Source organism: Mobula birostris, chromosome 1 (assembly GCF_030028105.1).
Source record: "Mobula birostris isolate sMobBir1 chromosome 1, sMobBir1.hap1, whole genome shotgun sequence".
In the NCBI taxonomy this organism is placed as follows: domain Eukaryota; kingdom Metazoa; phylum Chordata; class Chondrichthyes; order Myliobatiformes; family Myliobatidae; genus Mobula; species Mobula birostris.
In genome coordinates, this window is record NC_092370.1 from 237,483,643 (window position 1) to 237,508,513 (window position 24,871).

The 24,871-nt window shown below is 38.2% G+C and overlaps 1 protein-coding gene across 3 annotated transcripts in view; it reads left to right on the forward strand.

Moving 5' to 3' along the window:
* The window catches only part of ylpm1 (YLP motif containing 1), a 117,014-nt gene that overhangs the window by 91,490 nt on the left and 653 nt on the right, over window positions 1-24,871 (forward strand). For 2 of the 3 annotated variants that reach the window (XM_072273965.1, XM_072273955.1), the window contains exons 19-21: window positions 432-483; window positions 19,823-19,956; window positions 22,264-22,443. In XM_072273965.1, coding sequence (XP_072130066.1) covers window positions 432-483; window positions 19,823-19,956; window positions 22,264-22,410 — 333 coding nt within the window. In that variant the 3' untranslated portion in view covers window positions 22,411-22,443. Of the gene's footprint in view, window positions 1-431; window positions 484-19,822; window positions 19,957-22,263; window positions 22,444-24,871 lie in introns of those variants that run through there. The other variant, XM_072273974.1, reaches the window with a different exon arrangement.

Sequence of the window (24,871 nt, forward strand, 5' to 3'; positions counted from 1 at the left end):
TGAGCATTTCAAGCAGCCCTGAAAGTCTGGAATATTGCTGTACATTAGTGAATTACTTTTAACGGTGTTTGTTATATTTTCTATTTACTGAATCATACAAATAGAATTTGAAATATTTAAAGCTAGAGGAGTAGTTTACGTGCAGGGAAAGTAAACTGCAGCTCTATCAGTAAGCACCTGCTTATAATCTTAAACATGGAATTTTAGATCTGTCCTTTTTATAAGAAAAGACATACTTTTTTTAAATGAAACACCATTACTTTCTTTGTGTCATGCTATCTTAATCCAGTTTTTTCTCCAAACATTTCTGTGTTTCTATGTTTGATTTGCTTTCCTGCTGAAGCAAGAGTCATTATCTTCGAAACAATATTTCATTAAAGATTGCACTCTAACCAGATTAGCTTCTCTGTATGTGTGTGTGTATGATTTAGGGTTTCCTGACAAAAAGCAAATGGGAAATGGACACATCAGAAGAGAATCTAGGTAGGTATGATTTCTCTTTATTTTTGTTTATAGACTGAAAGGTCATGGTTTAAGAAATATGCAAAATGTTGATGTATCAGTAGATTCTGGTCTGTGCAGTGCCATGACATGTTTGGTTTAATTTATTGGATGTAGCTTAAATGCATACTAATATGTTACTATAAACAATGTAATCACTTTGTTGCCATCCTGTGCTATAAAAATACTTCAGCCACTGAAAAATAGATGGTATGCATAGCTAAACTTGAAAATACATCAAATTGCACTGAAATATGTAAACTTGTCATTAGTACTGGATACTTCAAGTGGGATATACGCTTCAGTGTACTGAATGCAGATATTACTATTTGTGTATTTATGCCTTTTCTGATTTAAGAATTTAAAAAAAGGTTTCAACTAAACAAATAGTTTATGGATTTTAGGCAATCAGGAAAAAAAGATACTCTTATATAATAGGACCTCAATTAAAACTATCTGATTATATTTTCACTCTTTAAAGCAGTGTTTATTATAACTGTAGTAATGACCTGTTGTAGCACCTTTTACTCTGGTCTGTGCTACAATCTTGACAGTGAGCAAGGTTTCTTTATTTCTCAAGGGATTTGGAATTTTAGTAATGATTGAGCAACCTACCATAATCCTTGTAATTGTTATTCGAATATATCCAACTTTTCTAAAATGAACACTCCTGTTTAGCTGATGTTCAGAATTATGTACTTGTATTACTTTGGTATCTTAGAAATAGGGTTGTAACATAATCTCATATTGAATGTTTGTATAGTTCATTTAGCAACTTACTGTTGAACAGTATTTTGCTAACCAGTCAAATTGATGTATTGCATTTTAATTAAGATTATAATGTATGACTAAATAGATTTTATGAAAAATAGACCAATTATCTACTTAATCTCTTTGTGATGCAAATTTTTGTTAACTTTTAATTTTTAAAAGTTCAAAATAAATTTATTATCAAAATACATATGTCACCATATACAACCCTGAGATGCATTTTCTTGTGGGATACACAGTAAATCCAAGAATCACAATAGAATCCATGAGAGACTACACCCAGTAGAACGGTCAAACAACCAAAGTGACAAAGATAACAAACTGCAAATACAAAAAAAGGGGAAAAGTAAATAAATAAATAAATACTCAATAAATATTGAGTACATAAGATGAAGTCCTTGAAAGTGAGTCCATAAGTTATGGGAACATTTCAATGATGGGGCAAGTGAATCTGAGTGAAGTTATCCCCTCTGGTTCAAGAGCCTGATGGTTGAGAGGTAATAACTGTTCCTGAACCTGGTGGTGTGAGTCCTGAGGCTCCTGTACCTTGTTCCTGATGGCAGCAGCAAGAAGAAAGCATGGCCTGGATAGTGGGGGTCCTTGATAATGGTTGCTGCTTTCTTGTGACAGCGTTCCATGTTGATGTGCTCAAGGGTGGGAAGGGCTTTACTAGTGATGGACTGGGCTGTATCCATTACGTTTTTTTCAAGGGTATTGGTGTTTCCATATCAGGCCATGATGCAACCAGTCAATATACTCTGCACCACACATCTATAGAAGTTTGTCAGTTTTAGATGTCATGCCAAATATTCACAGATTTCAAAAGGATATGGAGGTAGCACTGTTCTTTCTTCATTATGACACTTAACATGCTGGATCCAGGACAGATTTTCTGAAATGATAACACCGAGGAATTTAAAGTTGCTGACACTCTCTACCTCTGACTCCACCCCTACCTGATGAGGACTGGCTCATGGACCTCCAGTTTATTCACATCCAGATGTCAGTAATCAACTCCATGGTCTTGCTGACGTTGATTGAGAAGATGTTGTGGTGGCACCACTCAGTCAGATTTTCGATCTTCCTCCTCTATGCTGAATCGTCACCACCTTTGATTCTGCCAATGACAGTGGTGTTGTCATCAAAATTAATGTTGCCTTGGAGCTGTCCTTAGCCTCACAGTTATAAGTGTAAGCTAGCAGAGCAGAGGACTAAGCCCACACCGTTACGCAAATGTGCTAATAAAGATTGTGAGGGAGATGTTTTTTGCCACTCTGAACTGACAAATGAGGAAATTGAGGATCCAATTGCACAAGGAGATACTGATGCCAAAGTTTTGAAGCTTTTTGATTAGCTTTTTACAATTTGTCTTACAAATGAAGACATTTTTATTTACAGTGTGTTCGAATTTGAGGCCTCCAGCAGTCAGAGCTGACAATGGAAATTGCGTCCTAGCTGCCTAGATACGCATGCCTGGGCAGTACGATATGGAAAGCAAGCTGTTGCCCATGTAGCCACGCATTTGATGAACCTAAAGGAACAGCAGAGCCCAATACAGTTTGGTACCAACGTCATCTCAGGAGTTGCCAGTTAGCATTGAACATTGAACTCAATGTAGGACTGCCTTAGAGACTCCAACTCCAGATTTTTCTCTTGAGGTTTACTCTGAAAACCTTCCCCATGAGTAGGTATAGCTGCAAAGCAGCAGAGGTTTGAGATCAGAGTTTTCCTTCTCCTAGATGAGTTGCCAACCACGGCTGATGAGCCCCATCTGCACAAAGCGACTGTTTTTAAGGCGCTAGTAACCTGCCTATGCCCTTTCTCCTGTCAGTAGGAACATTTCTGCTGGGCTTAGCAGCTAAGCCACACATGAAGGCTGGGAGCTAGACTTGGTTTCCGAGGCTTTTTGAGGTGCACACTATTGGGAGCATTTAACAGATAATGGGAGCTTGTCCCCATTACCACCCCCAGCTATAACCTTAAGGAACCAAGGTGTACTCCAGACTTAATCAACCTCAACATTCAATCTTTCAAAAATAAGCTGATCACCTTTAAAGCTTTGGTTGCATTCTCATATAAATAACTTATTATGACAATTTGTCTCAGAATTCTGCATAATTCTTTATAACCTTGCAATATCTGCTGTTCCCACCTGTGCACTTGTCAGTAATCAAAGTATTCTGCCCTTTCTATTATCCTAAGCATCAACTCAAGGATGTTCAACCTTGGAGCCAAATATCATTGAATCTGTGGCAATCAACTTGATTAAGCCATGTGTCTATGTCCTCTTTGTGTTTGTTTGATAGTGGATTTCTGAAGTCAGTGGGTAATTCCTAAATCAAAATGCGAGATTTAATATCTGTTATCATAAAATTAATTGGAATATTGATTAAAACTTTATAGATGGTCCTGGAAATTCTGTTGTAAATATCCAGTGCACAGACAAATGCTTAGCAAACAATAGCAGACCAGCAATGGTGGGTGGGGTTTGCGATGATTGTGACAGTGGCTTATGGTTGTCTAGTCAGCGTTAAGCATTGGCAGAAGCAAAGTTTGCATCCTAAAACTGTTGCTTTGTAAAAACCTGTATGAAAAATCTATGACTCTTCATGTTTTTATAATGTTTGTCCATTGTCTCAAGATAATAATCATTGCCAATATATATGGATTAAACAGTTTTCATATTTATTTTTGAAAATGCTTTCCATATATTTTTTCTATTGTTTGGTTTGGTCATGTTGCACTTCTGTAGGTGTCACTTAATGCAAGATATGATGCGTAGAATTTGATCCTGTGACAGATGTACTGTACGTAATGACAGTACTTAGTCTATATTAAAAATTGTCACAAATGTTTTGCCAAAATTGCAATGATACAATTTATTTCCTCCCACTCTCCAAAACTACCATTTTAGAACCAGTGACCGCTCAGTTTAATATTAAACAATGAAATGTAAAACAAAAATGAGGTTTGCGTCAATGAAAGAAAATTCCATTAAACACAGAGACACGTATAAACCTATTATAATACCTGAACAATGTGAGTCACCTGAGGAATGCAAATATTTATAGGCATTTCTGAAAATAATTTCAATATATTTCTCATAAATAGAGCAAGAGATATCACACATAATGTTTCTTAATTATTGATTCACTTGACTATTGTGCATATGAACACATAATTGCAATAGTATGTGTCCATGCTTTTAAAATTAAAATTCAGATGGAAAGGAACAGCTGTCTTGTAGGTTTGAGTATACAGAAACATACTGTGAAGTTTTCTTTATTATATCTTGTCATCAAAAGGAATCTGAATTTTTCTGGGCGGGGGGAAGCAATGACTTTCCTTCTGATGCTACTCTGGGAGATGCGACATAGTTGCTTCTGCCTAACTATTTTTGGAACAAGGTCTCAAAATTGGTCCTTTTGTGTATTGGAAAAGCTGTTGTGGCCTTTATTCTTTATCTGACTCAAGGTTTGAAGAAGAACACCTTCATTATTTTGTTGTCTTGAATGCTATTTCTTGACATTTTTACTGTGTCAGTTCATACATGCACATCATTATTGTTTGTTTACTTTAAAAATCACCATATTAGGCCAAAGCAATTGAGCAACTGAATGCTTATTGTTTAAGATTTTGTGCTGAGTCTGTTGTCAAATTTCTAGGGAGTTTGTGATCAAAAGAAAGTTTCACGATAAAAGATTAGGTTTCTATGAATATAAAGCCAGAATTGGAATATGAGCATTTTGCTTTGTATTGAATGTTAACAGTTTTTATATGTGTTAAATCTGGTGATTGTCAGTGCTTTTCCAATAGGTTTAGAAGCAGATTTGGCCAAAAAATATTTCATCAATGAAAATTAGTTCTTCAACTTGATCGGTTTATGTTACCAATCACACATTTTTGGAAGTTCCAGACTTTATCATCTGCCTCTGAAATGTAGATTTTGGAAGCCAGTCATCATGATGTTATGGCAGTCCGATATTTAACTGCTGATAATTAACTTCATCTTGGGTCAAAATAGTATTGACCATATGATGAAGCAGTTTATGGCCTTATCAAGATTCAGCTTTTGGCAGATGCATGACAAGTAGCATTTCCATCGCGCACATGCCAGCCAGTGATCATTTTGAATAATATAGAGTCCACCTTCTCTCCCTATCATCACTGAAAGCCCCCAACCAGCAACATTCTGGATTGCATTCTTGACTGGAAACGTAATTTAACCAACAGCATAAATAAGATGTCTGCAAGAACGGGTTGGACACTGGATATTCCATGATGCTTGACACATGATTCCTCAACCTCTTTCCACCAACTAGAGATCTTAAGCCAGGATACTCTCCACTTGGATAGGAGGTTACTTCTGAAGAGAAATGACCATCTTCAACCTGCATTAAAAGAGTACTTTTGAAAATTGTGACCTTCACCACTTCAAAGGGATGGAGCAGCAACATGAATGTTCCTCTGAGAGAGACAGACCATCATAACTTAGATGTGTATTAAATGTTTGTATATCTAAATACATACATTTGAATTTGACAATGTCAGAAAAAATATGAAATGCATTTGGTAGGCTTCCAGTCAAATCTTAGGAATTCTTTAGGGGTAGGCAAACACAAAATATTCCATATGGTAAATTAGGTAAAAGAGAATAGACATATCTTTATCTCACATTTGAATGTATCTCTTTTATCTGACATAATTACATGTTATGCTTAACATCAGAATAATTACACCCAAGAGCTTTAAACATGGCAATTTTTATGACAGTTCCTGCTCTCCCACGTTTTGCTTTGAAGCAGGCTTATTGGTGCAGATTTACTGTGTCCTGATTCTGAGCACTTTTCCTTGTAAACCCTCAGAGAACGAAGTCATTAGCCAAAGTTTTACTCTATAATCTTGTACAAATGCCTTTCTTTCCAGGATTCAATGCGTTCCATTTTTTTCCAAAGAATCACATTTTACTTTGGAGCACCACCATACAAACTTATTTGATTTGAATTATTTATTTTGTATTCGTTGTGTAGTCTTTGCTTGCAAATACTAATAAAAATACTATGCAATATACTGTTGAATATAAATATTATTAATATTAAATATTGTAAGTGTGCAGTTGGAGTACTAGGTACAGTTTTGGTCACCCTGTTGTAGGAAAGCTGTGATTAAACTGGAAGGAGTGCAGAAAAGATTTAAAAGGATATTGCCAGGACTAGAGAGCATGTCTTGTGAAGGTAGGTTGAGCAAGCTAGGACTTTACTCTGATGCGAAGGAGGATGAGAGGCAACTTGATAGAGACATACATGGTGATAAGAGGCATAGATCAAGTAGATAGTCAGAGACTGTTTCCCAGGGCTGAAATGGCTAATACCAGGAAACATAATTTTAAGGACACTGGAGGAAAGTATAAGGGGATGTCAGAGGTAAGTTTTTCCACAGGGTGTGCTGCGTGTGTGAACACTCTGCTAAAGAGACAGATACATTTGGAATATTTAAGAAACTCTTTGATAGGCTTATAGATGATAGAAAAATGGAGGTCCATGTGGGAGGGAAAAGAGGGTAAGATTAATCTTATAGTAGGTTCAAAGGTTGGCACAATATTATGGACCAAAGAGCCTGTATTGTACTGTGTTCAAGACAACCTGAGTTGTAGGGAGAGGTGGGCTAGCTCCTTATTCATTAGAGTGTATTCATGGGGTGACTCTTATAGAAGTGTTTAAAATTGTGAGAGGCAGCAATAAGATGAATGGTAGTGTTTATGCCAGGATAGGGGAGTCCAAAACTAGGGGACAAACACTTAGGGTTCCTGAGAGGCCGCTTTTTCATACAATGGGTGTTGAGTTTATGGAATGAGCTCCCAGAAGAAGTAGTTGAGGCAGGTACAGCATCACTGAGGTAGCTGTTGAAAAGCTACATAGAGGGGCATGGCCATTTACTGAAATTGGAGCTGCCTAGGTGAGCAGCATAGACTGGAAATGCACAGAGGACTGTGTGTCTCGCAAGACGATCTGGGTGTTCCTTAACCGGAAACCTTGGATGAATTATGAAGTCAAGTCCCTTTTGAAGGCTAGAGCTGTGGCTTTTAGGTCCGGGGATACCAGTCGCTACACAGAATCCAGGCGTGAACTCTGGAAAGCCATTAAGGACGTCAGGAGGCAATGTCGAGCCAAGTTGGAAGCCCAGGCTAACCAGAGGGATGCCGGTAGACTATGGCAGGGTCTAAATGAGATCACTGGGCGCAAAGGAAAGGCTGGGAATTTCAGTAACTGTGACGCTTCTCTTCCTGACGAACTTAACGTATTCTATGCAAGATCCGAACAGAAGAGGAGAGTACCACTCCCTCCGGATGAACCGGACCTGGTGGCATAGAGATTCATCATCACCAAGGAGGACGTTAGGAGGGCCTTCCTGAAGATAAATCCAAGGTAGGCGATGGGCCCAGATGGTGTCCCGGGACGGGTTGTCCAGGCCTGTGCAAGCGAGCTAGCTGGAGTGTTTGCTGACGAACAATAATCCCAGTGCTGAAGAAGAGCAAGGTGGCATGCCTGAATGACTATCGACCTGTGGCTCTGACATCAATTGCTGTGAAGTGCTTCGAGCGATTGGTTATGGCCCACATCAGCCACAGCCTACCAGTCAACCTCGACACTTTGCAGTTCGCCTACAGGAGCAACAGGTCAACGGCAGATGCCATCTCTCTGGCCCTACATTACTCCTTAGAACATCTGGAGAATAAAGACGCATATGTAAGGCTCCTTTTCATTGACTACAGCTCTGCCTTTAATACCATCATTCCAAATAAACTGATTCCTAAGCTCTGGAACCTGGGCCTTAGCACTCAGATCTGCAGCTGGATCTTCAACTTCCTCACAGACAGGACCCAGGCTGTAAAAATAGGGGGCAAGCTCTCCTTTACAATCACTCTGAGCACTGGTGCCCCACAAGGCTGTGTACTCAGCCCCCTGCTGTACTCCCTGTACACCCATGATTGTGTAGCCAAGTTTCCATCAAACTCAATATTTAAGTTTGCTGGTGACACCACAATTGTAGTTCGTATCTTGGGTAATGATGAGTTTGAGTACAGAGAGGAAATTAAGAACCTGGTGGCATGGTGCGAAGACAATAACCTATCCCTCAATGTCAGCAAGACGAAGGAATTGGTTTTTGACTTTAGAAGGAGTAGCGGACTGCATGACCCCATTTATATCAGTGGTGCGCAAGTGGAACAGGTCAAAAGCTTTTAAGTTCCTCGGGGTCAGTATCACAAATGACTTGACTTGGTCCAACCAAACAGAGTCCACTGCCAAGAAGGCCCACCAGCACCTTTACTTCCTGAGAAAGCTAAAGAAGTTTGGCCTGTCCCCTAAAACCGTCACTAATTTTTATAGATGCACCGTAGAAAGCATTCTTCTAGGGTGCATCACAACCTGGTATGGAAGTTGTCCTGTCCAAGACTGGAAGAAGCTGCAGAAGATCGTGAACACAGCCCAGCACATCACACAAACCAATCTTCCGTCCTTGGACTCACTTTACACTACATGCTGTCGGAGCAGTGCTGCCAGGATAATCAAGGACACGATCCACCCAGCCAACACATTTTTTGTCCCTCTTCCCTCCGGGAGAAGGCTCAGGAGATTGAAGACTCGTATGTCCAGATTTGGGAACAGCTTCTTTCTAACTGTGATAAGATTGCTGAGTGGATCCTGGCCCGGATCTGGGCCATACCTTCCAAATATCCAGACCTGCCTCTCGGTTTTTTTGCACTACCTTACTTTCCCTTTTCTATTTTCTATTTATGATTTATAATTTAAATTTTTAATATTTACTATCGATTTGTACTCAAGGGAGCACGAAGCGCAGAATCAAATATTGCTGTGATGATTGTACGCTCTAGTATCAATTGTTTGGCGACAATAAAGTAAAGACTCATTGGGCCAAGAACCTGTATTATGCTCTATTGCTCTATGACTATGACTTTTTTTTTGCTGTCTGGTAATGTGAATTTGTTATATACATGTACAGTATGTGGGATTCTTTTCCCAATAATTTCCAATTTACTTATAAATTGTGGATAAAATAGAGTTGTCAACCTGCAAGTATGCTGACTCTCACCTTTTGAATACTTCCATTAATTTAATAAATATATTTTTAATTTACTTGCATTTCTGCACAAAGCAACTACAATGAAATATTTGGTCTTAATCGCATTGAATAATCTTTGGGTATTTTATAAATGTCAACTGAATATGATTTTTCAATAATGATCATTTAGAGTCTCTATGAATGTAGAGAGCACATTTTCCAATGTTTTTCGATATTAATCTGACATCCTGTATTGAATCTGAGTAAAATTGCAGAGTGATACAAATTCAGCTAATTGTTTACATGATGGTACACTTGGTCTTTCCATTGCCTATATTAAGAAAAGAGAAGTTGGATTTTTAATAGGTTATTAAACTGAAACAGTAATGCTATATCTCAGATGCTACTAACTTGTTGAAAATTTGTAGTGTATTGTTGGTTATTGGATTTCCATACCATGGAGTTCTGTCAATGGTTACACTTAATGTCATTTGTTTAATCAGATTGTTAATATGACAGATGTAATTACAGCAGCCAGATTTACAAAATATTATCTAAATTTAGCATACGAATTGCTTTTAATGGAATGGCACAACTTTCAGATCCAGAGTAACTGGGCACTGTTGTGGTAGGTGCGCCAGTTATTTCACTTTTGCATTTCTGTTTGAATGCAAACATTCTATGCAAGGGACCATGGACTTTAATGATGATTCCAAGGAAAAGGAATGGACAAGTTGAAGATATTGTCCAATCTCATATCTCATATCTCTATGTTTCACTTTAGGATACTCAAAATACTTTAGTTGGTGACATTGGACATCTTTGCATCTTGACATTCTTAGAAATGTGGATTGCTAGAGTAATGAAAGAAGATGAAAGAGTATCATCATTACAGCTAATTTAACATCCACTATCCACCATGAGATTCATGCCCTGAACTAAGAACAAATAATAAAATAACTACCTAAAGAAATTTATAATCTTACAGGATTGTTGACAAATCTTAATTGGAGAGTGACATAATAAATTAAACTGCAGAGTTTCTCTAAAAGATACTGAATCTTGTGAACAGTAAGGGTCTTGGGAATAAAATTCAAAGCACTACAGATGCTACTAATATGAAGCAAAGGTTGAAAATGCTGGAAAACCGAGCCAGTGAAGCAGCATCTGTACAAAGATGAAGAGAGAATTTAGGGAGTTGGGGAGAAAGCCAAAAAGTAGGACCTCCAGGGTAGAAATCTTTGGATTGCTACCTGTGCTACGTGCCAGTGAGGGGAAACGTAGGATGATTTGGCGGATGAATGCATGGCTGAAAAACTGGTGCAGGGAACAGCATTTCAGATTTCTCAATCATTGGGATCTCTTCTAAGGAAGGTATGACCTCTACAAAAGGAATGGGTTAGACTTGAACCAGAGTGGACAAGTTTACTAGAACTGTTGTGGAGGGCTTAAACTAATTTGGCAGGGGACTGGAAACTAGGGTGATAGGGCTGATGATATGACTATTATTTTACAGGCAGAGAAAGTGTGTAGTGAGACCATCAGAAAGGACAGGTAGATGACAGGGCAGAATTGCAATCAGTGGGATGAATTGCAGTGTAACGGGGACAAAATTGAAAAGGACTATGGATACAGAACTAACCATGTTATCTTTGAATCATGTAGCATATGGAATAAAGTAGATTATCTTGTTGCGCAGTGAGAGATTGGCAGGCATCACTGAGTCGTGGCTGAAAGAACTTTATAGATGGGAGCATAACACCCAAGGGTACACATTGTATTGAAAGGACAGCCATGTAGGCAGAGGGGGTGGCATAGGATTGGAGGATGTAGAATCCATGTGGTTAGAATTAAGAAACTACAAGTGTTAGAAGACCCTAATAGAAGTTGTATGCAGGCCTCCAAATAGTAGCCAGGATGTGGGCTACAAAGTACAATGGGAGATAGAAAAAACATGTTCAAAGGGCGATGTTACAATAATTATGGGGGATTTCATATGCAGGTATATTGAGAAAATTAGGTTGGTGCTGGATCCCAAAAGAGAGAATTTGTAGAATGTCTACAGGATGGCTTTGTAGAGCAGATTAGGGTTAAGTCCACTAGGGGATCAGCTGTTCTGGATTGGGTGTTGCGTAATGAACTGGATTTGATTAAGGAACCCTTAGGAGGCAGTAATCATAACAGAATTTGCCCTGCAGTTTGAAAGGGAGAAGTTAAATCAAATTTATCAGTAAACATAGAGTAAAAGGAATTACAGAGGTATGAGACAGACCTGGCTAAAGTTGATTGGAAGGGGATACTGACAGGGATAATGGCAAAGCAGCCAGTGGCTGAAGTTTCTGGGAGCAGTTCAGAAGGTGCAGGATAGATACATCCCAAAGAAGAAGTAGTATACTAAAGGCAGAACGACACAACTGTGGGTAAAAAGGGATGTCAAAGCCAGCATTAAAGCAAAAGAGAAGGCATGTAACAGAGCAAAAATTGGGAAGTTGGAGAATTGGGGAACATTTTAAAACCAACAGAAGGCAAGTGAAATAACCTTGGGGGGATGGGGGAAGAAGATGAATTATGAAGGTAAACTAGCCAACAACATCAAAGAGAATACCAAACATTTTTTCAGATATATAAAGGGTAAAAGGCAAGAATAAGTATTGGACTGCTAGAAAATGACACTGTGGAGTTAGTAGTGGGAGACAAGGAAATGGTGGACAAAGTGAACAAGTATTTTGCATCAGTCTTCACTGTGGAAGACAAGGCCAGTATGCCAGAAGTTCTAGAGGGTCGGGGGACAGAAGTGAGTGTAATTGCAAATACTAGGGAGATGGTGATTGGGAAACTGAAAGGTCTGAAGGTGGATAAGTCACCTTCACCATGTAGACTAGACCCCAGGGTTCTGAATGAGGTAGCTTAAGAGATTGTGGGGTTATTAGTAATGATCCCATCAAGAATCACTAGGTACCGGAGTGGTTCAGGAGGAATGGAAAATTGCAAATGTCACTCCACTCTTCAAGAAGGAGAGAGGCACATGAAAGGAAATTATAGCCTGACCTCAGTGGTTGGGAAGATGTTGGAATCAATTGTAAAGGATGTGATTTTAGAGTCAATTGTTAAGGATGTGATTTTGGAGTGCTTGGAAGCCCATGATAAAATAGGTCAAATTCAGCATGGTTGCCTTAATGGAAAATCTTGCCTGACAAATCTGTTTGAATTATTCATGCAGCTTCGTGTATGGCACCTTATCAAATGCCTTCTGAAAATCCAAGTAAATGACAAGCAGGATAAACAAAGGCGAATTGATGGATCAAAGATGTTCAGAAGATCTTTGACAAGTATCGTACATGAGGCTGCTTAACAAGATCAGATCCTGTGCTATTACAGAAAAGATACCAGCATAGCTCAAGGATTGGCTGATTGGCAGGAGACAAAGAGTGGGAATAAAGGAGCTTTTTGTAATTGGATGTTGGTGACAAGCGGCATTCCACAGGGATGGTTGTTGGGACCGCTTCTTTTTATGTTGTATATCAATTATTTGGATGATGAAATTGATGGCTTTGTGGCCAAATTTATGGACGATACAAAGATAGGTGAAGGGGCAGCTAGTGTTAAGGAAGCAAGAATGCTGTAGAAAGACTTTGACAGATTAAGAGAATGTTAAAAGAAGTGGCAAATGGAATACTGTGTCAGGAAGTGTAGGAGCAGAATTAGACCATTACGCCCATCGAGTCTGCTCCACCATTCCGTCATGGCTTCTCCCCCACCCCCAATTTTGAAGCTTTGCCCTGTAGTTCTGGATACCAGAGGAAACATCCTCTCCACTTCATCCACCCAATCTAGTCCTTTCAATATTCAGTAGGTTTTAATGAGATCCCCAGGCTTTCTTCTAAATTCCAGTGAGTACGGGCCCAAAGCTGCCGAACACTCCTCACCTGTTAACCCCTTCATTCCCGGAATCATCCTCGTCAGCCTCCTCTGGACTCTCTCCAGTGACAACACATCCCTTCTCTGATGTGGGGCCCAAAACTGTTGACAATACCCCTAATGCGGCCTGATAAGTGTCTTACAAAGGCTCAGCATTATCTCTGCTTTTATATTCTTTTCTCCTTGAAATAAATGCCAACATTGCATTTGCCTTCTTTACCACAGCCTCAACTTGTAAATTAACCTTCTGGGAGTCTTGCAAGAGGTCTCCAAAGTCCCTCTGCAGTATTGTTCCTTTTACCAAAATTCATTATCATACATTTCCCAACATTGTATTCCATCTGCCACTTTTTTGCCCATTCTTCCAATTTGTCTAAGTGCTTCTGCAGTCCTCAGCACTACATACCCTTCCCCCATCTTCTGCAACCTTTGCTACAAAGCCATCAATTGCGTTATCCAAATCATTGACAGACGATGCCAAAAGTAGCATTCTCGATACTGACCCCTGAGGAACACCACTAGTCACAGGCAGCCAACCAGAAAAGGCCCTTTTTATTCCCACTCGCCCCCTCCTGCCTGTGAGCCATTCCACTATCCATGCCAGTATCTTTCCTGTAATGCCAAAGGATTTTATCTTGTTAGCAGCTTCATGTATGGCACCTTATCAAATGCCTTCTGAAAATCCAAGTAAATGACATCCACTGCCTCTCCTTTGTCCACCTTGCATATTACTTCCTCGAAGAACTCTTAACAGAGTTGTTAGGCGAGATTTCCCTTTATAGAAACCATGCTGACTTTGGCTTATTTTGTCATTAATCTCCAAATACCCTGAAATCTCATCCTTAATAATAGACTTCAACACCTTCCCAACCACTGAGGTTAGGCTAATTGGCCTATAAATCCTTCGTCCTTTCTTAAAGAGTTTGCAATCTTCCAGTGCTCTGGGGCCATGCCAGAATCAAGTGATTTTTGAAAGATTATGACCAATGCATCCATTATCTCTGCAGCAACCGCTTTTGGGACTCTGGGATGCAGTCCATCTGGTCCAGTTGACTTATCCGTCTTAAGACCTTTGAGTTGCCTATCACTTTTTCCTTGGTAATAGCAAGGCCATTCACTCCTGCTCCCTGACACTCACAGATCTCTGGCACACTGCCAGTGTCTTCCCCATGAACACAGATGCAAAGTACCCATTAAGTTCATCTGCCATTTTTTTGTCCCCCGTTACTACCTTACCAGCATAATTTTCCAATGGTCCAGTATCAACTGTCACCTCTCTTTTACTCTTTATGTAACTGAAAAATCTTTTGGTATCTTGCTTTATATTATTGGCTAGTCTGCCCTAATATTTCATCTTTTCTTTTGACTGCTAATTGGAGGCCTATATATGATTCCCATAATGTTTTTTAAACTCTTGCAGTTTCTTAACTCCACCCATAAAGATTCAGCATTCTCTGACCATATGTCACCTCTTTCTAAAGATATAATTCCATCTCTTACCAACAAGGTCACACTACCGCCTTTGCCTTCCTGCCTGTCCTTGCGATACAAAGTATATCCTTTGATGTTAAGCTCCCAGCTATCGCCTTCTTTTAACCACAGATCAGTGACACCCACAACATCATACCAACCGATCTGTAATTGCACCATGAGTTCCTCCACCTTATTCCAAATGCTACATGCATCTTCAGTCCTGCATTCTTCACCCTTTTGAATTTTGCCTCTGTGGTACAACTTAAATTCATTGTACTTTATTAACTTGGATACATGGATCAAACTTCATATTAGTTTGATAGGTTTGTAGATAGTTCTTGCTATCTACAAACCAGTACGTTGGGAATCTTAACCAAAAGTGGGAACATTTAGTAGATTTTCTGTTTTATTAGTATTGTTAATATAGCAACTGCATGTTTTTTTTCATGTTTAAAGATTTTACTAGTTACAGTTAACAAACTGAAGCCAGGGAAAGTTTACAAGAATGTTGCTGGGTGTGGAAGACCTGAGTTATAAGGAAAGATTGAATACGTTAGGACTTTATTCCTTGGAAGATTGAGAGGAGATTTGATAGCGGTATACGAAATTATGAGGGGTGCAGATAGAGTAAATGCAAGCAGGCTTTCTCCATTGAGGTTGGGTGGGTCTACAACCAGAGGTCATGGGCTAAGAGTGAAGAGTGAGAAGTTTAAGGAGAACATGAGCAAAAACTTCTTCATGCAGAGTCGTGAGTGTGGAATGAGCTGCCAGCGCAAGTGTTACCTGTGAGCTCAATTTCAACGTTTAAGAGAAGTTGGGATAAAAAATGATAAAATTAAGTAAATAAGTACATAGGGATTGGATAATTATGTCTGGGGGCAGGAGCAAGCATGAACAAGTTAGGATATAAACACCCACAATGGTTGTTACATAGGCTTACATACAACATTTTGGACCAGTAGAAATGGTCCAGAAGAGATATATGGAAACTATTATTACTATTTTTCTTAAACAACTAATACCATTACTTAGCCTAATAGATTAGAATTACCACTGTACATAATTATCTATTTAAGTGTCTAATTTCCTTTTATATCATCTCAATGTGTACTTAAGAATGTATAAATAATTATAGTTTTATACATATAAAAAAATGGAAAAGGTTATACATGTGAAAAAGTACATGATACTTGTGAGTTCCTTATCCAAATAAAAATAAAATTTTAAAAAAAAAGAGAAGTTTGGATAGGTACATAGATGATAGGGATATGGAGGACTCTGGTCTCAGTGTAGGTCAGTGGGATTGGGCAGTTTAAATGGTTCAGTGTGGACCAGATGGGCCAAATGGCCTGTTTCTGTGCTGTAATTTTCTATGACTGTGATGTATTGTTTCATCTTATAATAGCGTTGGGAATATTACTCACTGAATAAGTCATTACTTTATTGGGTATACAATAAGTGAATCCATATGTTTTTCCTGCTTAAATATGATTAGAATAATTGGACATAAGCGGGATATTTAACTTGAACTAGGAGCATTAAATATGCATTTCAAAAACATCTGGCTGTCAAGTTGCTGGAGTGACTGCTGGATGTTCAGGGGTTTAGAAGTTTCAAAAGAGACAGAGAGGGAGGCAAAAAAGAGGTGGGGACCTAGCTAATAGCAACGGTGACACGGAGGAGCAGATCAGGAGGCAGATTTTGAAAAGATGCAAAAATAACAAGGTTGTTGTCGTGGGTGACTTCAACTTTTATAATATTTATTGGCACCTCCTTAATACAAAAGGTTTAGATAGGGCAGAATTTGTTGGGTGTGCCCAGGAAGGATTCCTGACAGGCCAGTTAGAGGAGAGGCCACTCTCGGTGGTGAGTATTTAAAAGACAGTAGCCACACCTCCCTGACCTTTACCACAGTCTTGGACAGTATGAAAAACTATTTAATCTGTGGAGGGCGTATTATGATGCTATTAGGCAGAAACTTTGGACTATAAATTGAGAACAGATGTACTCAGAGAAATGTACAGCAGAAATGTGGCAGACTTGCAAAGTGGTCAACAGCCTCTTTATAAACACGAAAAATTCTGCAGATTCTGGAAATCCAAAGCAACACACACAAAGTGCTGTAGGAACTCAGCAGGTCAGGCAGCATCGATGGATGAATGCAGTCAACATGTCGGACTGAATCCTCAAGGAAGGTCTCGGCCTGAAACGTCAACTGCTTATTCGTTTCTTTGGATGCTGCCAGACTTGATAGTTCCTCTATATTTTGTGTGTTTTGCATGAGCTTCTTTATTGTCACCTTAGCAACACCACACACAAATAATGGTGGAAACTCTTGGTCTCTAATTAAAGAACAAAATGAAATAGCATCAGACAAGATGAAAGATGGGAAGGTTCACCATAATATGAAATATTTTTACAGCCACTTAAAGCAGTTCTGGGTGCAATAGTAAAACATTTATTTTAGTAGACAAGCAATTCATGTGTCTGGAAAATAATTCAGAGATTGAATTTAAATCCCAATTTGGTAGCTGGACAAATATTCAGTAAAATTCTGGAATAAAACAGTAATGTTTAAAACTGCATGACTATCATTCAAAGCTCATAGGGCTTACTGTTGACCTTTTGGAAAGGAAACCTGCAATCTTTAACTCATCTCAGAACCAGAATCAGGTATATTATCACTAACGCATGTCAAGAAATTTGTTGTTTTGCAGCAGTACAATACAGTTTCTATAAGTTACAATAAGAATATACATAAAAATAAATAACTAGTGCAAAAAGAGAGCAAAATAGCAAGGTCGTATCCGTGGATTCATAAACTATTCAAAAATTTTATGGTGAAGGGGATGAATCTGTTCCTAAAACATTGACTGTGTGTCTTCTGGCTCGTGTACGTCCTCCCTGATAGTAGTAATGAGAATAGGGCATGCCCTGGTTGGTGAGGGACCTTCATGATGGGTGCCACCACCTTGAAGCATTGCCTTGTTGAAGATGTCCTCGATAATGGGGAGACAAGTGCCCATGATGGAGCTGTCTGAATTTACAACCTTGTTCAGATTTTTTTTCTAATTCAGTTCATTGGAGCCTCCATACAAGAGGGTGATGCAACCAGTCACAATGCTCTCCACAGTACATCTGTAGAAATTCGCTCAAGTCTTTGGTGACATACCATATGTTCTCAAACTCCTAATACAGCTGCTGATATACCTTCTTCATAATTGCATCAATATGTTGGGTTCAGGATAGGTTTTCTGAGATTTTGACACCCAGGAACTTCAAGCTGCTTACCCATTCCGTGCTGACTAGCTTTGAAGTGAACCTTGGGTATCAAATCTCATGACAGACTTAATTGCATTTAAAATGGCCCGGCATTGACCTCAGTTCAGAAACATTTGGAGGTGTGTGATATAAATATGGACTCGTTGGGGGGGGGGGGGGCGCTATAAATAATTAAAGAAAATGTATTTACCAGTTTTTGAAGAGTTTCTTTAGTCAAGCAAGAATACTTAAGGTGGTACCAATGAAGTTCTTTCTTTAAGGACTGCATTCAAAACAAATGCTAAAGAAATATACTTTTTATTTGTACTTCATTCCTTGCTATGGAATTTTTTCAGTGAACTTTAAATCACCGATATTAATAAGTCAGTGATGAGACTTATTAGTTGTTTTGTAGCAACCTTGCAGATGTGAATTTTGATTAGTGCAGTGTACATTTATAACTACGCTACTAAGTGCACTCTACTGATAACAATAGATTGATTACTTCAAGCTCTGCCAGTATTTTTCATAGAATAAGATTGTGTAAATTCAATGTGATGCAACCTTGAATGTTTGTATTTTCAATTTGGTTCATAGTTAATTTTAAAAGAAATGAAGTAGTTATGATAATCTCTTATATAAGTAATACAACACACTGAAAAGTGCATTTTGGTAATTGGACTGAAGTGCCATTTGCAAATTTCCTGAGGTTAAAATGCATTATCTAATTATGCCTATCCTTTCAGATCTATTTTCTAGATCATATGTTTTGTCCATTTTTCCAAGTATTCCAGAATTTAAAAAAATTGTTTATACTTTGATATCACAGATTACTTAACCTCAATAATGTAATGTACATTATTGTCTCCCTCAATATATAATGTACATTTATTTTACAATATTTCCAGTGCAGTAGCAGTTTGTTTAAAAAAAATATTGCCTTTAATTGAGCCCAGGAAACCATATGCAAGTATTCTTTGTGTAAAGTAACATTTAGCTTATGATGTGAATTGATTGTGGTCACATTATTTGGTGTTAAGCAATGTTTGAAATGGCAAGCATATTACCTGTAGGTAGTAATTTTCAAAAAGTGATTTTCATGTGTTTGTTCTAATTCATGATTTACTTTGGTATCATGGTATCATGTAAAACATTCTGTGTCATTCGGTGATAAAGATGAATTCACACACTACTAGCTGATGATTGTCATATTTTAAGAATGTCAACGTTACAGTTTAACCTTCACTTAGTTTCTTCCCGGGAATACCCACTGCATTTTTTAAATAGTGTTCTGAAACTTTTCTGACATAATTGTGCACTATCTGAATCCTACAGATGGGGTTTAAAAACTAATATCCTACACAAACCATGTTTAATTTACATTTCCGAGATGCACATGACTGTCAACTCTAATTAGGACCAATTCTTTTAACTTAAACTTCAGCGGTAGAATATAAATATTATAGGTTGGTTTTCTGTCCTCTCAATGCATCTATTTGCAAAAACTTTACCGTTAGTTGGGAAAATTTATACAGAAAATTTATAATCAATGAGAATTGTGTTGGTACAATAATATAGAAACACTAATGGGTTTAAAGAAGAACCTGACTTATAAGTTAATGGACTACATCAATAATCCATTCCTTGCTATTTTTATGGCCAATCAGCTATTAAATACAACAAGGGTGTTCAACTATGAGCTCAACTGTAACACCATATACATGTATGTATATTTGTATGAATATATACATATATTTCTTTCATCTTGTGCATTCAGTCCATGCCTGACTACAGAGCCTATGTTTTTGTTGTTCAGACAAGCTGGATGGTTTGAGGAGCAGCAACAAACGGAAGCGAGGTTGGCATGACAGTATTGCACACCAATTAGAAGATTACCTTCAGCTTCCTGATGACTATAACTCTCGCTCATCAGAACCTGGAAAGAAGCGGGTAAAAAAATAAACTTAATTGCTCCTTTTGTGTATACATGATATACTGATTGATTCAAAATATGAAGTATAAAAATACGTTTTCCCTGGGTGTTATGACTGAGCAAAAGAGAGAGATGAATCCATCATGGAACAAACTTAATCATATTTTGTATATATTACCTTAAGTATCAGAAATTCTTAGTACAGAACATATCAGAGAGAATACTTTTGGACTATGAGCTGCTTGTTTTCCTTTCTAACCTTCAGTCTTTTCCCTGTACAGATCTTACTGATTCCACTATTTCCTGGCAGTAATGTGAACAGTATTTAAGAGTAAGCTAGCCTTCACCTCTTCGTCAGAGAAGATAGCTGGCCATGTTTATAGCAATAGCAAATCCCACGCGGGAAAGAAAACATTAGCTTTTGAGTGATCAAGCTGGGTATCTCTTCTTCACTTAGATGTACATTGAAAAATTATGTTTGCAAAGGATTACACTGTTTCTAGATTACAGTATATATTTTTTATTTTGACTAGGGAAGTTCTCAAGGCATGGTAAAGTCACAGTGGAATAGTAGGGAATGTGAATGGAATGGAAAAGTCCTATCAGTCTTCATAAAAGATTTTTTGAGAATTGGGAAGAACCTGCATTTCCAGTGAAAGAACTCATTGCCACAGATGGATAGTGAGCTATTGCCTCACAGCTCCGTGTTCAAGCCAGACTTCTGGTGCTGTCTATGAGGAGTTTGTATGTTCTCCTCGTAACTGCTTGTATCTATACTCACATCCCAAAAGTATGCAGATTGGTAAATAATTTAGCTGCAATTAATTGTCTCTATTGTCTAAAGGAGTGGCAGAATCTAGGGGGCAATTGATAGGAATGTGGGAAGAATAAAAGGCGTAAATGTAAGACTAACTTTATATCATAAGTGTTCTTGATTGTTGGCGCAGTCAATAGGTCCAGAGATTTTTTTCTGTATTGTATTTCTCCATGACCTTGTTGCAAAGTAGTATTATGTTTACAATCTGAACAAAAACTATAATTATCATTACATGTTTTATGAAGGTATTTGCAGAAGGGGCTGAAATTATCCATGGATGTTGGGTACATCTAGCTAACAATTGAATATTAATTCACTAAGAACTGTAACTGCAGAATTCCAGGGTTGAATGAAGTTAACAGCTTTATGATTCAGTTATTAAATTCAAAATGCTGTCCAATTAGTTTTAAAAATGATCTGTTGAGCTACTACATCAACTTTTTAATTTATTTGTCTTTTGGAATCGGTAAGTGTCCTTAGAAAGAGCAGCATATATTCACCTATATATATATTTGCACTCAAGAAGATGATCATGAGCTGCTGTTTTGAACTTGTACGTTCCAATAGGAGCCTGTATACTCACTTACAATACCATATCACTGTATCGGAATCTAATACCTTGTTGTCATCGATGACCTCTGGAATAATGGTTTAAGATTTTAATCTTCACTCCTATTGTCCTCCATAATAATCTTATTCAACAAGATAGTTATCTCTTCCAGTGCCTCATATCTAATTAAACTGGCTGTATGGCATTTGTTGGAGATCTGGTCATCTTGGTTAAGGCATTTAGGCCACGCAATGATGAAGGAATGCCAATATGTCTCAAAGTCAGAATAATATGCAGCTTAGTGGGGACCATTCAGGTGATAGTATTTGCATGCACCTAAGATGTTGCCTTTGGTGGTAGAGGTCACAAGTTTGGAACACGCAGTAGTCTAGGCATGTGAGTGCTTTTTACATATTGTACATATTGAGACTGGTGGTTGACGATGTGAATGGTTTAGCTGGTAGCTGGGACCTGAAAACTATGGGCCCTTTTCAATGTTGGGTCTGAACTTATACAAACTTACTTCGGTAAATGTTCTGTTTATTACTGCTACTGAAACATGATAAATGGCACTGTTGGCCGTCCTGACTATTGTTGGAGTTGTACTCAACCAGACTATCAAATATACTGTTTATGGTCAAAAATAAACATCAGCAGATGCAAGTGTTACCATATTCAATCATAATAGGCCAATTTTTAAGCAATTGAATTTTTAAAAAAAAATTAATGAGTTATTTCTCAACTTTTTTGTGTAGTTATTTGTTCTCTTTTAGACATGGTAAAATTCTGCTGGGGCAGATAGCTACAGTTAAAAAAAAAAATCCAAAATGCAAATTAACTTGTATAATAAAATGTGAAACATGACTATTTCTGCATAGTACTTTAGATTACTAATTTGCTTCAGGTGGGAAGGCGGGAAGTAACATTTATCTGAACTGCCCCCCCCATATGCTCTAGGTGAGATGGGCAGATTTGGAAGAGGAGAAAGATGCTGAGCGCAAACGAGCCATAGGATTTGTGGTTGGACAAACAGACTGGGAGAAAATTACAGATGAAAAAGGCGAATTAGCACAGCGAGCATTGAACCGAACTAAATATTTCTAAAGAAACGTTCAAATTGTGTTTTTTTACACTGAGGTAAGCAGTAATCAAAATTAACTTATATATTTAAATTGTGACACAAAGGTTATGGGAATGTGCATTGTCAATTAGAGGTTGACTATATGCTTCACTGGTTGTAAGCATCCAGGCAGAGTTAATGCTTCGAATGAGAAGACCATCTTTTAAACATTTAAATATTTGTACTTGGTGTAGGACTAGACAATAGGATACTAATTTTAATAATTTGGATTCTATGTGGAAAGAAGCTAGAAATTAAATTTCAATGGATTGAGACTTGCACATTTTTCCATTTTTAAAAAGTACTTTTTTTAATGGGTTAAAAAATACTACCAAATACTTGTTGGCCTGATTTTCTGATGTGAAATGTTATCTATGGGAGAATTACAAAAGCAGCCAAGTTAATGAATTACTGTATTTGCCTGGACAAGGAAGGAAGGATGTGGCGGAAATAACACAAAGTAAAATACTGAAAGGATGGATCACATTCAAAAAGCAAAAGGGCCAGAAGTAGTGATGGAATAGAGAAGCACGCTTCTTTCAGCAGGAAGAAAAGAAACACTTGAAATATCATAAGTCACTTCTATTTCAACAGCCTGCAAGATCATGACTTGTAAAATTTCTTTATGATCCCGCACAAGCATTGTGCTTTAAGTAGTTCTACCTCTTCATGTCACAACTCTATTCTCTTATTTCTGGTGCAAATATACAAAATCTATACATTGCCTTTTTTGAAATTTCATGCCAGCTTTGTCATAGAAGGCATGACAATTCAGCAATGGCCCAGCCAACATTTCCTGCAGAATCATTGCTTCAAAATATGCTTTCTGTAAACTACAATTTTTGTCCATTGACGCTGAGATGCATCCTAGATGTGCTGGAACATATAATCAGTGATGTAACCTGGGGTCACCGGGTGTTTCAGTTCCTTCCAGACTCCCTCGCCCAGGTGACTCAGCCAGGGATTGACCAGGCCCCAGCTTGTGTCCTAGCAGCAGTGGTCCATAGGTCACACCTCTTCCTCCATAACCAGGGATTGCTCAGCGGCCTCTGCGACTTTTCTGATGGTCCTTTTCTTTCCACTAATTAGGAAGTAAGATTTTCAATGAAGCAAATTCCTCTCAATTGTGACATTTTACAACTTTAATCCATAGCCAATTACATTTTGTACAAATCTGACACTTAAATACAAAGTTCAGAGAAAATAGCAGTTTTTGCACGTGGGCAGATGAAATGTGAGCAGCAATTATCTGATTCTGCCAAGACTTCTTGAGATCAAGTTTTCAACAACAATATTTTCTGCCAGATAACTTTACAGTATGGTTCTTGAATTATAACTTCTGTTTTGAAATTTTCCTTTTCCTTGAAGAATTTTCTTGGATGGGTGGCATAGCACTTAGTGCTGCTGCATCGTAACTTCATCCCCAGTGTTATCTGTGTAGAGATTGCATAATCTCCCTCTGACCATGTGGTTATCCAGTCATAGAAAAGTACAGCACAGCAACAGGTCCTTCAGCCCATCTAGTCTGTGCAGAACCATTTAAATCGCCTACTCCCATTGACCTGCACCGGGACCATAGCTCTTCGAACCACTACCATCCATGTACCTATCCAAACTTCTCATAAACATTGAAATTCAGCTCACAGGTAACACTTGCATTGGTAGCACATTCCACACTCTCACAACTCTTGAGTGAAGTTTCACCTCATGTTCTCCTTAAATTTTTCACTTTTCACCTTTCACCCTTCACCCAGGACCTCTGGTTGTAGTCCCACCCAACCTCAGAGGAAAAGGTCTGCTTGCGTTTACCCTATCTATACTCCTCATAAGTTAGTATACCTCTATCAAACCTGCTCTCAATTTTTTAGGTTCCAAGGAATAAAGCCCTAACCTCTTCAATCTTACCTTTTAACTCAGGTCTTCCAAACCCGCCAACATGCTTGAAATTTTTTTCTATACTCTTTCAACCTTACTTGCATCTTTCCTGTAGGTGGGTGACCAGAACTGCACACAATACTCCAAATTAGGCCTCACCAATGTTTTATACAACTTCAACATAACATTCCATCTCCTGTACTCAGTACTTTGATTTATGAAGGATAATGTGCCAAAACCCTATCTACCTGCGTCACCACTTTCAACAAATTGTGGGCCTGTATTCCCAAATCCCTTTTTTGTGCCACACTTCTCAGTGCCCTGAGGAATTACGTCCAGTTATACCCAGGTCCTCCATTTTTCACCAATATTCCCAAGTTGATAACACAGTTGGCTACTGTAAATAGCGTTTAGTGAGTGTAGGTAGTAAAAGAATCAAGAGGAGTTAAAGAACAAGTTACAGAGAATTAGATGAGTGAATGCTCTGAGAGCGGACATAGACTTGGTGGGTCAAATAGCTACCTTCTCCATCCTCAGAAAATATGAATAGGTTAACTTCTTAAAAGGTCC